The sequence below is a fragment of the Crocuta crocuta genome, unplaced genomic scaffold, assembly GCF_008692635.1.
Source record: "Crocuta crocuta isolate KB4526 unplaced genomic scaffold, BGI_CrCroc_1.0 scaffold70, whole genome shotgun sequence".
Classification (NCBI taxonomy): Eukaryota; Metazoa; Chordata; class Mammalia; order Carnivora; family Hyaenidae; genus Crocuta; species Crocuta crocuta.
In genome coordinates this window covers 1,256,487-1,273,738 of record NW_027528417.1, presented here as the reverse complement: position 1 = coordinate 1,273,738, position 17,252 = coordinate 1,256,487, and the positions used below count along the sequence as shown (strand labels likewise).

The 17,252-nt window shown below is 44.2% G+C and overlaps 1 protein-coding gene across 1 annotated transcript in view; it reads left to right on the top strand.

Moving 5' to 3' along the window:
- Positions 1-17,252, top strand: part of STAC (SH3 and cysteine rich domain) — an 80,597-nt gene that overhangs the window by 35,617 nt on the left and 27,728 nt on the right. The window contains exons 6-7 of the mRNA XM_077754500.1: positions 6,312-6,390; positions 16,308-16,372. Coding sequence (XP_077610626.1) covers positions 6,312-6,390; positions 16,308-16,372 — 144 coding nt within the window. The remainder of the gene's footprint in view (positions 1-6,311; positions 6,391-16,307; positions 16,373-17,252) is intronic.

Genomic DNA, 17,252 nt, shown 5'->3' with positions numbered 1-17,252 from the left:
CTGTGCATGCCCCCCCCCACCCCTCCTCCCACCACGAACAGATAACATGTCGGTCAACACACAGAAAGCTTTCACCCAAACAGCAGCAGGGACGGGAAGGTCCCAGCTTGGTCCAGTTCTCCTTCCAGCTACCTCCTAGCTCCCAAATCCAGCTCTTTCTCAGTCATTTCTCCCTAAGACGAGTTACTTCCCTTGGCTTCACACAAGAGCTGCCCCTCCCCAGAGACACTTGACCCGTATCATAGTGGGGCCTGTTTCCATGGGACACTCACCCTCCCAGACACCTCTTCTACTTTTTACTTGGTCTCCAGTGACTGTTCCCATGCCCCCTCTGTAGCATGCCGCCAGCTACTGTCGCATCCCCTATCTGACTGCAGACTTCCGGGCACAGATGAGCCACCAGGTGGTCTGCCCAGCTGAGTCCTGTCAACATCAAATGATTAGAGCGGGTCGTGGGAAAAGGACGGGGCATACCCCAGAGAGGGGTTCTCAGGGGCTGAGCTGAAGCAGCTCCCTCAATGGGTGCAGGTTAATCCACAGGATAACCTACACTGTGGTCTGTGGGTAGATATGTAGGTCAGGTGGGTGAGTGGGTAGGATCGTAGGTCCTCTGACTGATGCCACATGGTTATCCTGGATGCTGCCTTTAAACTCCCTGAAAGCCTTGTCCTTCGTGCATCCCACTAAGTTCTAGGAGGGAAGAACCAAAACTTGTTTTACTCTTTGTCCTTGCTGGACATAAAATTGAGGTCCACGAGTTCTCCCTTTTACCCAGCAAACGTGAGTGAAACGCCTACAGTTCACTAGCGCTGCAGAGGACACAAAGGAAGGGGAAGACAGAAGTCACAGCGTGTTGCAGAAGACCAAAGCAGTGGAGAAGAAAGCAGATGGAATTATTTAGCATGTTTTAAGAAATACACGTTTATAGGTCTTGTACGATTTTTCTTAAGAATAAGACCACAGGTGTTAAGGGTGTTAGAATAACTAAGTCCCGTGAGCGCTGCAGGATTTCAGGGTACAGAGGGAATAGGTTTTAGTAGACATTGCCATCAAGCAGTGCAGGTGTAAGTTGTGACATTTTAAGGTACTTGCACCTCATGATCTCTCTCAGGAGGCTATAAATCAAATCAGTCCCTATGATACTGTTAAATCATTTACTGAAAGAAGGGTAAAAGTGCTAAATGTGATGAAAACATACAGAGTACATGTGGATGGGATTTATCTTACATACAAATTGGTGACGGCTCTACATGGGTTGGTTAATAAGAGTATAAGTAAAGTTTCTAGCATAGGGCCTAGCGCTCAGTAAATGGCAGCTGCTTCTATTTTATTTTCATTAAGCTTCTAGCCCTTGAATTTGAGTTATTATGAAGTGAAACAGGGGTGCCATCCATTAGAAAGGCAGATATGTTGTCTGAGAAGGGCATTTCGCAGGCCATCCCTTAACGGGGCCCATGACGGAGCTCTGCAAGAGGCTGGACACCCCCCAGGGTTCTGCCCTCCTCTCCCGCTCAGCCCATCTCCTCTGACGCTCCTCCACTCACTCCTTAAGCCAGGGCTGTTCCGAGGGCTCTGCTTTGGCTTGGCCGTTCTGTGCTACGTGCTCTTCCAGGTTATCTCGTTCAACAATTGCATTCTTGCTCCACATTCCAGCCGCCATGTCTAGGCTGATGACTCCTGAGATACTTCCAGTCGTAACCTCCTGTCCAAGTGCCAGATGGGTCCTACAGACATCTCCAAGCTAAACTGATGGTCCATTGGTGATTGGGTCCTCTCACTCAGAACTCAGACACGTGCCCTTTTTCTCTGTCCCCAGTGCTGGAGGTTTGAATCCCATCATCTCTCACCCAGATTATTTCAAAGAAATAGCTGTGTTCCCCTCTTCCTTTTGAGTCTACTCTTACCAGTACCTCCAGATTTCTCTTCTTTTGAAAAATTCCTTGTGCAGTTTTCCTGATTGAAACACTGTATTGAGTTGCTTACGCCCAAACTCTAGCCTGGCAGATGAGGCCCGTCCCTGCCCTTCCCTTGAACGCACCAAGCTCTTTGACATCTTCGTACCTTAGGACATGCCGTTGCCCTAGTTGAAGTTCTTTAAGACCAACTTGGTTTTTACACAAATTATGAAGAGTTCTCAGACTCCCCAAAGCGCAATGAATTACTCCCTCCATGGGTCTTCAAACATTCGTTTCTTACAGGACAGAGACAATTGAAACATAACTGTCTGCTTTTGCCTCTCTTTCCTAAACTAGATATCGTGTGACTGTACATCAGCGCTCTGTTCCCTATTCATCTCATTATACCAGGGGCTGGCCCCTAGGGGGCGGGGCGCTCAGGACATGCTTGAAGAATGAGGAAGAATTAAGAGGAATTCTTAAAGACTGACCTCAGAACGCTCAAAGATCTACACAACCTCCCCTTGCTCACATCCTAGCACTACGCACACATTGCAGTTCTCTAGGTAGCCACATTCTCCCCAGGGAACTTTCCAGAGTTTTGAAAAAGTTGACTCTGACACTTTTTGCCAGCGTTCTTGTGTTTTTTATGGAGGAAGGATTTGGGGATGTCCTTACTCCTTTATTCCCACTTACATCCCCTGAGTACTGTTGGGCTTTGCCCACATCGTGTTTCTACCTCTGTGCAGACTACGTCTCTCTTCCAGGTCTGGGCTGGGTGCCCCTTTCCTGGGTGCCCATAGTGACCAATCCATCAACCACAGTGATTTGCAGTTTGCTTGGTGTTTTTCACTTTTGTGTTTCGTGTTCCTCTCTCCTTCCACTAGACTAAGCTGCTCAAACACAAGGACTCTTGATTCACTTCTTATTTCTGTTGTTCGATACCAGGGATTCTCAGACTTTGGCTGGTATCTGGATCACTGAAGAGCTTTGTAAAAATAGAAGGACCAAGGGCCTGTCCTGCTCAACACACCTGGGCCTCTGTGTGCCTTATTAGCCCTCCAGGGGAGTCTGATGCCCACCAGCGTCTGAGAACCACTGATCTATGTCTAGATCATGTCCTTAACCACCCCCCCCCCCCCCCCCACCATGTGGCATCTTCTTTCTTAGGAGGGTGAGGATACCGCTGGCTGTCAGCCTGTGGCCATCACCCCTTACAAGTCAGGACTTTTGTCCGAAAGAAAACTACAAGAGAGACCCCTGTCCACTCTACCTGCGTGCTGAATGGGCCTTTCTCAGGTCTCCGGGGGGAGCCACTATTTCCTCAGTCCGCTTCCAGCGCATGCGTCTCTCGTGCTTGGCTGATGGTGGCACGAGCGGAAAGGCAAATGGATAAACCAACCCAGGGAGGCAAGAGCAGACGGGGGCTCCTCGGGGGCGGCCCTGAGGTGGCCGCACCGGCAGCACCCAGCCGCCCCTTGCCCCTGCGGTTCTGAGCTGTGCTGAACTCACGATGAAGAGACACCCCCAGACACACCCCACAGTGGGCAGGGAACACGCTCACCTCCATATTTTTTTATCCATGGGAGCAGTAACAAGATCATCAGACAACTTGCAGACATCCAGTTTGCTTTGCTGCCTAAAATAGTTTTGTTTCTAGCAACATCTGGACCTTATAGCCTGGTTTTTAGGGCAAGAGATGTGGTTTTCTGAATGTCAGTAAGGTATCCATTCATCACAGTCCATTTAAACTTCCGGACACTGGCTCTAACAGTAAATATGTTCGGAATTGTGCTCTCCGAAGGCATTGTTCTCAAAACGGCAGGGAGACAAAGACAAATCCAATTGTCCTTAAGTATCTGTCACTTCGCCCTTTCCCCAGAGTCCAACTTGCCTCAGTGAAGAAAACAGAAACAATTGATTGGTACTTGAAAATGATTTTGCTTCCTTCCCGCGGGGTCAAATGGTAATAAACTTCAGCCTCTTGCCATTCTTGCAGTTTGCTTATGTCCTGAAGATGACATAGTCCCACAAAGCACAGCTCGGTCCCCCGCGTTTATTTTCTTCCAGAGCTGTCGAAGCATCGGCTTTCCATCGTGGGCGAGTCACTGCCTGGCCGTTTCGAAATCGTAATGTTTCTTTTCATGTGCTTTCCAATGTTCTAGAGTATAAAAGGCTTGATGGCCTGGGAAGGCCAAACAGAAACCAAATTCGAAAACTTTCCGGGAGCCGGTTGGCCAGTTTGTGAAAAATCTTCGGTTGCCTCAGATTGCGTTAACATAACAATAGCCACTTTTGTTCAGAAACGGTGAGCTTCAAAGGAGCAGGGTATCAGTGACCTAGGGACCCTGTAACACTTGTGATTTTTTTCTTCTTTCTGACGTGCCATGAGAATGAGAATGGCTGGGGAAAACCTTAAAGCTAACTGGTGAGAAAAATCAGTCTCGAGGGTGGTGGTAAGTGCTCTACAAGTGACTGGGTGGGCTGAGAAGGCAAACTTGTTCCTCTCTAGTAAGATACAGACAAATTGTTTTTAAAATGTGACTCTCCTCGGACGCCCCCTGAATTCTTTCAGAATTCTTTCAAAAGAATTCAAAGAATTCAAAAGAATTCAAAACCTCTTTCAAAGAGGTGGGGGCCAGGCAGATGAAGGCCGGGGCAGTCGGCCCTCAGAAAGAGGCCAACGGAGGTGCGCTGGTAAATGTTTTAACTGGCCTCTGGGGCTGGTCTCCGATCTGCAGCGTTTGCCCATTTCTGTGGTATAAACACTCCCACCAGGGCCTGTCTCAGGCTCCCGATGGGACGGCCGTGAAGGCTCTCACCGGCCCACGGGAGCCTTTCTAGCTCAGTGCCGGATGAAGCATGGTGCGTGAGCTGCGGAGATAACACCGGAGGTTCAAACCACAGCTCCAGCCCTTATTAGCTGGGGAACCTGGAGAAGAGTTCCTGATTTCTCCCTGGGCTCCAGGTCCCTACCTGAAAAGGAGGTCTAGCATAGATCACTGTGAAGAATAAATGGATGATAGACGTACAGTACGTAAAACAGCAAGTGATAAACGATCAGTAAGCATTAGCCATGTGGAGGGGGTGTTGTTATTTCTGTAACCTAAGTAGAAGAATGACTATAGTTTCTTTTATTTAAAAAACAAAGGCAGAGTATTACATAAACAATTTTGCAGCAAGGGAAACATCACTGAACTCGCACCTAGGTAATGCATGCCTCAAAACTGCATCTTCTTCTCTATAATTAAACAAATCTTCCTCAACTTATGACGGGGTTACATACTGATGAACTCATCACAAGTTGAAAATATCCTAAGTCAGAAATGCATCCGCTACATCTAAGCTCCCCACCACCGTAGCTTACTTAGCCTGGCCTGACTTAAACGTGCTCAGAACACGTATGGTCCCCTACAGCTGGGCACACTCATCTGGCAAAGAGCTTATTTGGTATTGGGGGTGATATCAAATAAGCTCTTTAATCAGTCACCTGATTTAGAAAGGGTGGCGATCTCATGTAATTGATTGGATACTGTACTGATAGTGGCAGACAGGATGGCCAGGGGTGGTGACAGAAGGGCTGCCAGCTCACCTGTAGTTCACCCTTGTGATGGGGGAGGGGGAGGGGGCGGTGCTGACTGCTCTTCAGCATCACCAGAGAGGATCATCTCATGTAACTCCAGCCTGGGAAAAGATCCGAATTCAAAATTCAACCTAAAGTTTCTACTGAATGTGTCTTGCTTTCGCACCAGCGTAAAGTCAGAAATTCAGAGTCGAACCATCTTGGGGACCGTCTGGATTTGAAACTCACCTTCAGAAGAGCTCTAGTTTTAGTGAGAATTTGACACGACAGGGTATGGGAAGGAATTCTGAGTTCTCTCTGTTGTCTCTTCCTGGGAAGAAGCCGGACTATGACCTGTGCATCTAGACATTCACGCAACGCCCACATGCCACCCCCTGAGCCCTGCAAACACCTGCAGGGAGCTACAGTGCCCACGAAACAACACATGCTAACTTTGTGTGTTGTTTGGCTAAAGCTAGCCAAATAGACCAGGCAGCAATGACTGGATTCTTTTTTTTTTTTTTTTTAATTTTTTTTTATTTCTAGGAGAGATAGAGAGTGTGAGCAGGGGAGGGTCAGAGAGAGAAGGAGTCACAGACTGAAACAGGCTCCAGGCTCTGAGCTGGCAGTCAGCACAGAGCCCGACGTGGGGCTCGAACCCACAAACTGCAAGATCATGACCTAAGCGAAAGTCGGACGCTTAACCGACTAAGCCACCCAGGCGCCCCATTGATTGGATTCTTAAGACAGCATCAGGGAAATTCTTCCTTAGTTCTACTGATGTCAAAATCTCTGCCCAGTTGGCCCACTGAAATGATTGTGTTCACTCTGCACTGTCCCCTCTTTTCTCTAAGACTTCCGATCTCGTGGAGGTTCCAGAAGAAGCTGACGGGCCAGGAGGCGGGTATGACTCACGGAAACGCAGCAACAGCGGTGAGTGAGGGGCCGGGGAGGCAGACGTTGCCCCCGCACGGGAGTGAATCACACTGTTTATCGAGGTCTACAGGCCAGGAATGGTGACTTCCAGGTCTCTCCTTTCTCTACTAGCTCTGGAATTCGATCTTAGCAAGTGTTCCGTGTTCTGGAGGGAAACTGGGCACAAGTGCTAGTGGACCTCTGTGATTTGACTACAACATTCCCTTGAGTTCTGTATCCTGGGTTCTCATCCTATGGACTTAGCCACATCGGGGTCCAAGAGTCCCTTCTGGACCTGTTAATGCGTCATTTCCCCCACTGACCTACATTAGATTAGCAACCTGTTCTGGAAAGGAGCTACTCCCTGACACAGCTGAAATACCTCAGATCAGGGAGGTGGTGGTACCAGGCGAGTATGGACCTCCCATGTGACTCTAACCCCGGAAGAGAAAACTAGGATTCAAAACCTTACTGGTATGATCTAGCCAAACGTCCCATATTAATATTATTTAACTCTCTAATAGCCATGCCCCTTGTTAACAATAACTTCTAGAATTTTCCTCAAATGCTAACTACATATATCGCTTGCTAACATTAAGAAAGAACATTAAGCCAGAGTTTAAAGAAACAACCAGCCCCTACGGACGAATCTTGCCGAGCCTCTCTGATGTTAGCCACTACTTAATCTCCACTCATTTATGCAAAAGGTACTTGTGAAGTGTTTGCTCTGCCCAGCAAAAGTACGTGAGTCACAAAGCTGCCCTCAGGGTGCCCATGACCTAGCAAAGTCGTGGGTTCTGATTGGCGTTGTTAATCTGGGCTGGATGTGTTCTCCTGGCGGAAGTGACCCCTGCCCGCTCCAGTCTTCGGGAAGCATGGGGATTGGGTAGATTTTCCACTTGACTAGTTGCCTCTGCCTTTTCCGGGTTGGAAGCAGAAGGTCTGTGTTCAGTACCCCGTAGCTGCTTTAGCAGCAGCTGTCTTATAAGATATCTCTTCTACTTCCTTAGCTCTAGGAATTCGTTTAGCTGTCTTCTCCAGTTAGGATGGTGTATCTGTGATTCCCACAGGAGAATCCTCCATGACCCTCCTTCCTAAATAAGCGTCAGTGTTCAGCAGGGTCCCCCTTGCCAAGCCCACCTGCATCTGCTGAAGCTCACTGCTAGGGCAAGGACACTTTAGCATCCTGTGGGGAAAACTGCACTTTCAGACCAATGCAAACGGTCATTGAGCACGTAGTCGCACCATTAGAGAGACAAATCAGAGCATGCTGGCCGCCAGGGTAGCGTCCCAGAAGGGCAGTGATGCTGCAAGAGTCTGTCTAGCATGTAGACAGCAATTTGGTCAGCAACCCCAGGATTCTTCAGCACCTGAGCACAAACCCACCAGACACAGGTATTAACCTAGACCTTCACTTTCACACTTTTAGTCTGATCAGCTGCTCTATCCTCTGAGCCTGACCTGCGTCCTTTGCTGACACATCTCACCAAATTGCTGATGGTCTGCTCATCACTAACTGCACCAGACGTACTTGGTCCTCAGCCCCTCCCTGCTCTGGGGCTGACCCCCGGACTTCACACAGAGGCCACGTGACCTCCAAGCAGTGCCCTTGCCTCTCTGCCTGATCTCCTCATCTCGGAAATGAAAATAATGATAATACCGAATCCCTAAGGTGTCGTGGTCGTTAAATGAAATAACAAATGTAAATAACTATTCCATACATTGATGACTCTGAAACTTCGGGTCACTCCGCTGCCTCCAGGTGCTTATTGTCCACTGAACATGGCCATCGTGAACGTGGAATCGACATCATAAAGTTAACATGCCCAAACCGGACTCGTGATTCCCTCACCCACCCCAGCCACACCAACTGGCTCTTAGTTGTCTCTGCTCAGTAAGTAGGAACTCCATTCTGCTAGGTGATCAGGTCAAGACTTTTGGCGTCAGACTTGACTCTGCCCTCTTAGCCAGTCTCATCGCCAGTCTGTCGGTAAATCTTATTTTCTGCTCTCCACATTTGTTCCCCACATGTAGCCACCACTTCCCTCCCTGCCTCAGGCATCCTGGCCAGCGTTAATGATGCTCTTGCTCAACCATTCACCATTCCTCAGTAGTTAAGGTCTCTATGTGCCCTGAAGATTAGTCAAAAAGTGGCCTTCAATAGGGTTTTATAATGTGAGGAGCTCTATTTAGGGATCATCCACACGAAGCATGTTTGCTCTTAATAAGCTCACCATGAGCTCATCGAGTGTCAGAGGTGCAGCCTAGGGCCCCGCTGCTCTCAAATGTGGCCCGTGGACCAGCAACCTGGGTATCACTTGAGAAGCTATTAGAAATGCAGAACCTCAGGCCATTTCCAGAGCTGCAGAATCAGAATTTGCATGTGAATCTTATTGAAGTTCAAGAAGTAGGATAAGAAGTCATTTAGTCCAACTCTCTCCCTGCCAACGCATACAATACACACACACACACACACATACACACACACACACTGTATAGATGAGGAAACTGAGGCACAGAGTAATACACTGAAAGACACAGTTGAATATTTGCCATTTCTTTTCTGTTAAGAGGCATTTTCAGAGCCTTATTCAAAGAAATCTGGGGAAAGAATTTAGCTAGCAATAAACCTCTAAAAAGCTTTGGCAATCTATTAACTATTCCTTTGATCACCAATAGCTTTCTTGACAATGTGCCCCTTGAAGGTAGAGAGATTAATTATGCGGCAGTTTTGGCTCAAAAACATGTTTCTTTGATTGGATTTAATCCCCTGTCCATGCAGTTTGGGAAACAGCACAGAGAAAATGCGCCACTGTGTGTCCAGGCGGCCACAGGTCTCCCCACAGTAATGGAAGGAGGGAGCTGACTTTTCAGAAAGAGCGCTTGGCTTCTGTCACAAGCTGTTCTGTGTGACATGTTTCATTTAAGTTCTACAGAATACGCAGTGCATACTGACATTATTTCTGCCAGCCAAGGGTCATGTCAAGATCCTTGAGGAAGACTTCCAAAGGCACCTTGGAAGAGGGTGATTATTCACACCCCTTTCTTCCTTACAAAGCATAAGAAGTCTGTTTTCTCTCTCATGGAAGATTTGGGGAGGGTCCGGCTATTTGTTTCTAGTTGCTGTTTTCAGCACTACTTGCGGACGCACCAGAAATATAGAAGTTGTTGGTCTTCACCTTTGGCCAGAAATGCCGCTGGAAGTAATCTGATGAGCAGACGGAGGAGTAAGTCTAGGCTGCCCGTTTCAGCTCAAATAATGCCAAATAATGATGGCACGGGCTGCCTTCGATATAACTGCATTTCAGTGTGACTCCGTGTGATTATAAGTTTCTTGGAAGAGACGCAGAGGGACTAGAACATAAGCAAGACAAATTCCTAGAAATATTCTTCCAAACAACTGGGTTAATCACATCCACTGGAGGATATCACGAAGCCTGATGATACCTTACTTTTCACTAAAGCAGAGAAATTTTGCCCAGAAAGGAAAAAACGGCAAGCTTGGGTTTGGAAATGTTATCCTTGCCTTTAACATGCTCTGGGGTTTTTGTTCATTTTGGGTTTTTTTAAAATAATTTTAATGTTTATTTATTTAGAGAGAGAGAGGAGTGTGGGCAGGGGAGAGCCAAAGAGAATCCCAAGCAGGCTCCTCTCTGTCAGCTCAGAGCCCAATGTGGGGCTCCATCTCACAAACTGTGAGATCATGACCCGAGCTAAAATCAAGAGTCAGACACTTAACCACCTGAGCCCCCCAGGCGCCCCTGATGTGCACTGGTTTTATATCATAAATTTTTATTTGTCCCAGAAAATGAAGCAAATATTTTAATGGCTTCTTTGACAGATACCCTCAAATCAAGAGGTCAAGTATCTAGAGCAGGTTAAGGTCTGTTTAAAAGCATGGAGGACTCTTTCCAGCTATGTGGAGGGCTGGATGTTTAGAGAAATTGTTTCTTTCTCTTTTTTATGTTTATTTATATTTGAGACAGAGAGAGACAGAGCATAAGTGGGGGAGGGGCAGAGAGAGGGAGACAGAATCTGAAGCAGCTCCAGGTTCTGAGCTGTCAGCACAGAGCCTGACGCAGGGCTTGAGCCCACGAACCATGAGATCATGACCTGAGCCGAAGTCAGACACTTAACCAACTGAGCCACCCAGGCACCTCTAGAGAATTTTTTTCTACTTCAGCAGACACCTAAAATTACTGGGTAAACGAATTTAAAAGAAAGTTCTAGTTAATCCATGGCTGAGCTGGCACCGAAGTATGGCAATTCCATGGCATCTAGAAATGGCAATAAAGCCTGAATCTGGAGACATGAGCAGGTAAAGACCAGTGTTCACTCTGCACATCCCTGGAGCCTCAGATTGGAGAAGAAAAGCCCCATATATAGTCAATAGAGAAAAAAAACCTGATGAGCAGACAGAGGAAAAGTTTTGTTGAGAAACCCTTTGGGAAAATCCCAATACCCCAAACTAAGTACCATTAGTGGCACAGGGGGAAAAGAATGCCCTGCAGAGGAATTTAGTAAAGAAAAATGCTATACTGGCCTCAACTCAGGCAGCAAAGAAAAGAAAAATGTTGGAGGAGGGGCGCCTGGGTGGCTTAGTCGGTTAAGCGTCCGACTTTCGCTTAGCTCATGATCTCGCGGTTCATGGGTTCGAGCCCCGCGTCAGGCTCTGTGCTGACTGCCAGCTCAGAGCCTGGAGCCTGTTTCAGAGTCTGTGTCTCCCTCTCTCTCTGACCCTCCCCTGCTCATGCTGTCTCTCTCTCTCTCTCCTAGAAATAAATAAAAATATTTTTTTTAAATGTTGGAGGAGTAGGAAGGAGGGAAAAAAGGAAGCAAAGGAAGGAGAAAACTCTTCTTACTTGGGTTTAGGCTCTGAAATCATACTACCTCTGTAGACAAAGCAGAATAATGTAAAATTTTAGTTTAATTTATTTAAAGTGCCCCAGTTGGATACATGCACCAGGCATTTGGCAGAAGTAATACAAATGGCCTCTAGAGGAAGAGAATTTAAACTCAGACCTCAGAAATTTCCAGAATTGAAATTTCTGTAATTTCAGAATTGAAATACACCAAGTACATGTGAAAATGAGCCACCATGAGTAAGAGTTAGCTGAAACAGCCTTTTTTATGATCAGACATCAAAGATTGTATATGTTGGAATTATCAAATAAAGAAATACATAACTACATAGCTATATATATTAAAAGATACGAAAAATGGACTAGAACATGTAACAAAGGAGTGAGACACCATCAGAATTGAACAGGCAAATTTTAAGAAAACCAAACAGAACTTTTAAAAATTAAGAAAAGAGAGAGAGGGAAAAAAATTTGGTTGTTGAATTTTCTTGCATATTGGATATAGCTGAGGAGAGAATTAGTGTTGTGGAATATACAGCCAAAGAAATTGCTTAGAGAATAGCCAGAGAGACAAAGTGATAGAATTCACAACAGTAACAGAGACACAGGAGATGAGCAAGAAAGTCCAATATACATCTAAGTGACATTTTAAAGGTACATAAAGGGAGAATGGGAGAGAGACCATATTCAAGAAGATACTGGCTAATACGTTTCCAAATTGACTAAAGATACCATTCCTCAAATTCAGAAATTTACACTTAGACCATCCTTGCAAAACTGCAGAATTTTAAAGATGAAAGAAAACGGTAAATGCAGACTGAAAGATCACCTGCAAAGGAACGAAAACTAGCTGGACAGCTCTTTCTAGGAAGTGACAGTGGAACCAAATAACAGTAGAACAGTACCTTCAATAATCTGGGAAAAAAGTAACTCTTAACATACAACTGTAAATGCCGCAAAAACAAAACTGTCTTCCAATAATATGTATTCAGACAAGCACTCTGTCTACAGTACCATGAAGAAAGACCAACTCAAGAAATTTCACAACGATGTACTTCAGAGAGAAAAACGTGACCTCAAAGGAGGAACTGAGAAGCAAGGAATGAAGCACAAAGAAAGAACCGAGTGAACATCAGCTATGTAAAAAGATAACAAATGTTAGCAAAAAATTGTTAATAAAACATTAACTGAAATACTAGACATCTCAGTGAGAAATGGGCATTCGAAAATCCTTGTATGAATTGGAAGGCAATTAAAGATACTATTTGTTGATAGATTTTGTGAAGTTAAATATACCTCATAAAATTTTGAAGGTAGCCACTAGAAGATTAAAAAATAGATTTAACCTTATAAACTAAAGAAAGGGGGAGGGACAGAGAAAAATCATACAATATTTGAGACAAATAGAAAATACAAAATAAAATGCTAGAAAAGAACCCACATTTATCAGTAATCAAAATTAATGTAAATCAACTAAACCCTAGAAGAAAGAGTTTTACACACGGGTTATTTAAATGACTATTTATAAAAACCTAAAACATAAGGATGTAGAAAGTTTAAAAGTAAAAAAATAAGGGGTGTCTGGATGGCTCAGTCAGCTAAGTGTCCCAACTCTTGCTTTCTGCTCAGGTCATGATCCCACAGTACATAGGTTCATCAGGCTCTGTGCTGACAGCATGGAGCCTGCTTGGTATTATCCCTCTCCCTCTTCTCTGCCTCTTGTCTCTCTCTCTCACCTCTCTCTCTCCCTCTCTCTCTCTCTCAAAAATAAATAAATAAACACTTAAATAAATAAATAATAAATACATGTAAAAAAACTACATGTATTTTTTTTAGTGTTTTTCTTATTTATTTCTGAGAGAGAGAGAGAGACAGCATGAGCAGGGGAGGGTCAGAGAGAGGGAGACACAGAATCTGAAGCAGGCTCCAGGCTCTGAGCTGTCAGCACAGAGCCCGATGCGGGGCTCGAACCCACAAACCGTGAGATCATGACCTGAGCTGAAGTCAGATGCTTCGACTGAGCCACTGAGGTGCCCCTAACTACATGTATTTTTAAAAGCTCCCACAGGCAAAAGCTTGTATAGCTGTATTAACGTATGGGAAAATGGACTTTAAGACCAAAAATGCATTATTAGAGAAAAAAATTATCATTACATGGTCATGTCTACTTCACAAGAAGATGTAAGTTCTAAACTTATGTCTACGTATTATATAGCCTTAAATCACAGGAACTTAAGGAGCAATTGACAGAAATATTAGGGAAATTGACATTCCCCTTCATAGTGAGAAGTTTTAACATGCCTCTCAAGTCATTGGTAAAGCAGTTGCATAAAAAGATTCAGGATTTAGAGGATCTGAGGACACATTTGACAATCCTAATTAACTTAAAACAGGCACTCCATCTAACAAATGGAGAATTCACATTCTTTTTAAGGACACACAGAACAATGATAAAATTGATTACCTGCAGACCATAAAGTGAGCTTCATAAATTTTTATAGAATTAATATTATATGGAGTATACCTTTCTGGCTATCACACAAATGAGATAGAGACCAGTAGTCAGAAGATATAGGAGAACCCATAATTTAGGAAATTAAAACATACATTCAAAAAGCTCACGTGTCAAAAAAGAATTTATAATGAAAATCGGAATATATTAAAACTAAGAATGAAAATACTGCATATCAAAATTTGTGAGGGGTAGCTAAATTGTTACTAGAATATTTAGCATTGAAAGTATTCTATTAAAAAATAAAAAGACTGGAATGCCTGGGTGGCTCAGTCGGTTAAGGATCCAACTCTTGATTTCAGTTCAGGTCATGATCTCACGGTCTGGTCTTATTAGGTCAAGCCCTTTATTGGACCTGCATTGAGCATGGAGCCTGCTTAAGATTCTTTCCCTCCCACTCCTTCTCTCTCTCTCTCTCTCTCTCTCTCTCCNATAAAAAGTGTAGAAAGCAATAACCTAAGCATCATACTTAAGTCAGAAAAAAGATATAGAATAAACCCCTGAAAAGCAGTAGGAAGGTGATAAAAAGGTGGTAGGAGGAGAAATTATCAAATGACAGAGATAGGTCAATCAATATTAAGAATGGTCCTTAAAAGAGATAAACTTACAATTACAGTTTTTGTAAGAATAAAAAAGAGTGATGAAATAAAACACAACAATAAAAAATGATGAATGTAACAGAGATTGAAGAAAATAAAAGATTTTCACAACCAACTTCATGCAGATAATTTTTTAAATTTTTTTAAAGTTTATTTGTTTTGAGAGAGAGACAATGTGAGTGAGGGAGAGCAGAGAGAGGGAGAGAGAGAGAGAAAGAGAGAGAGAGAGAGAGAGAGAGAGAGAATCCCAAGTGGGCTCCACACTGCCAGCACAGAGCCTGATGCAGGGCTCAGACCCACAAAGCTGTGCGATCATGACTTGAGTGGAAACCAAGAGTCCGATGCTTAACTGACTAAGCCACCCAGGTGACACCCCACCCCATGCCAATAAATGTTGAATGGGCGCATATCAAGAAACATATCATTGACTAAAGTCTGACCTAGGAAGGAATAGAAAACTTAAGTACTTGAATTGGCTGCCGATCCCAATAGAAACTGAATCAATATTTTAAGTTTTGCACATTGAAAATACCAGGCCCAGACAACTTTTATAAGTAAACCCAACCAAACAGGTAAAGAATGGAGAATTTCTTGGTTATGTAAGCTCTTCCAGGAAAATGAAAAGTTGCAAGGAAGGACTGCCACTTTCTCTAACTTCGTTTATGAGGCTAGTTTAATAGTGACCTCAAAACCAATCGAACACACTCTGTCTTTCTCGCTCCCTAAAAAATAAACATTAAAAAAATTTTTTTTAATATGCCTGTTCTCTGAATAGTTGTCGTGGGTGAAATCGGTAACCAGATTTGAGGCAGACAAGGTCCATGGGATCATTTCTGGAGTCCCTTCTAAGACTGCAGATTTACGCCGAGGCTTCCAAGGAATCATAGAATTTCCTGCACGGGCTCTGAAACTCTGAACTGCAGAGGATAGATGTTTACTGAGCATCACTACGTTTATTCTGAAGCGTGTTTTCTGCATCACAATGGTTGAGTTCATTTGAAGGACGCTGGAGATGTCGATGCCTAACTGAAATAGGTTGTAGAGCTTTCTGTGCTGTGTTTCTCTTCCTTTACTGATTTTTTTTTTTTTAATCTTAAGGGAAACGTAAAGAAGCAATATGTTATTTTTAAATGTTAAGTAACCTAACTGGTGGGTTAATTTAGACACCAAAATTCCATGGTACAACCTTGGAAACGATTGCTACGTTTTTGTTTGAGGCAGAGACCCATGGTGAGAATAAGGCCATCACGCTGTGTCACTGGGGAAAATCTGACTGGCCGAACTAGCTAAGGGGGAGCCTCCCACCCCAAGTACCCATCAGGCACCACCCACAGTGAAAACTGCCCATTTGGGGAAGCTCTATTCTTTATTAAAGACCGCAGAGTGGCTGCTTAAATGCGAAAGGAAGAGAAGTACATATTTCCAAACAAACTAAATGAGAAACCACTACTTATTTTTTTTATTCCAAAGAATAGTCCCAGTGCATTGACAAGAAGAGGTGGAGGAAACATGTTGAAGTTTAAAACTAAAACTTTAATGTGCAAAATAGAACACAGATATCAGGAAACTGGGATAAAAATACTGAGAACAGATAGAAGAATCTGGTATTTTGAAAAGGTAATTCAAATGCAAGTCGGCCATACCTCACCCACCCTTCCCTTAACAAATGATTTTGATACATTCAACAGAGATGAATGACATTGTTCCAAAGATGAAGGAAGAGTGAGTTGTGAACAAGCGATTGCCAAGTTCAGGAGCATGCACGGCAGCTGGCGCGTGCTGTGGTGCGGGCATGCAGAGGAGGGGGTGCAGAAGGCTGCCCGGGGAGGCAGGGGAAGCATCATGTGGGAGATGACACGGACGATGCGGACGAGGCTGTGGAGCAGGGACTACGTAAAGCCACGTCCTCCAAGCATGTTTCCAAAACATTCATAAAGCACCTGTTTTTCTTGTCTCCTTCAGTGTTTACTTATCCAGAAAACGGCACTGACGATTTCAGAGACCAAGCAAAGAACTTAAACCACCAGGTATTTATGGCTGCGTCAACCTTAAAAATTATTTTATCAAAGACAATATATAAGGGTTTATTCAGAAATGGCAGAAAATCACGATGCAGGACGAGCTCGCTCTGACAAAACCACGGGTAATCCCACCGAGCAAAGCGGAGAATTGCCCTTTTCCCGAGGAAAGGAGGAAGCTGGGAGGCTCCTATAGACTGGAAGTCCATTGTGGGAAACGGGGAGCTCTGGGTATAGTAGCTCGTCACTGGCTGAGCTGAGACTGGGTCTCATTGGTGAGGCTGTTAGCCGGCCTTCCTCCTGCTGGGGGCAGCGGTAGCTGAAGCAGTAGTCACAGCCAGGTCCCTCGCTCCTCAGGTCGGATCTGTATTGAATTCGAGCAATAGGGCATAAGAGCTCCCCCCGCCCAGTCTCCTGACTGCATTTTACTGAGGTCTCCCTTAATTAATTTTCACAGGTGTCAGAGAAAGCTGACCAGGCAGGGTCCTTAGATCACACTGCAGGTCGCCACCCAAGTAGGTTATGAAATCAAGTTAGTAGGTCTCAGAATAGAGTGTGGAATAGAACGGAAGACAGTAATGTAGCGTAAAGTGCCATAGTGTAATATAGATAGCATGAAATCGATAGACAACACTAAACAGAACTATCACAGTGCATCAGAAGTAGAAAGGAAAAGTATTGTGCTGTAAACTTTTTGTTTCCATTATATCTGCTATATACAATTTGATACATACTATAGAATATGTAAATTACACAATTACATATTACAATTACAAATTACATACACAATTACAAATAAAATATTATGGCCATATTTTATAATATAGAAGTACATATTTATTATATTTTATGTTCACTTATATATAATTTATTATATAGTTACAATAGG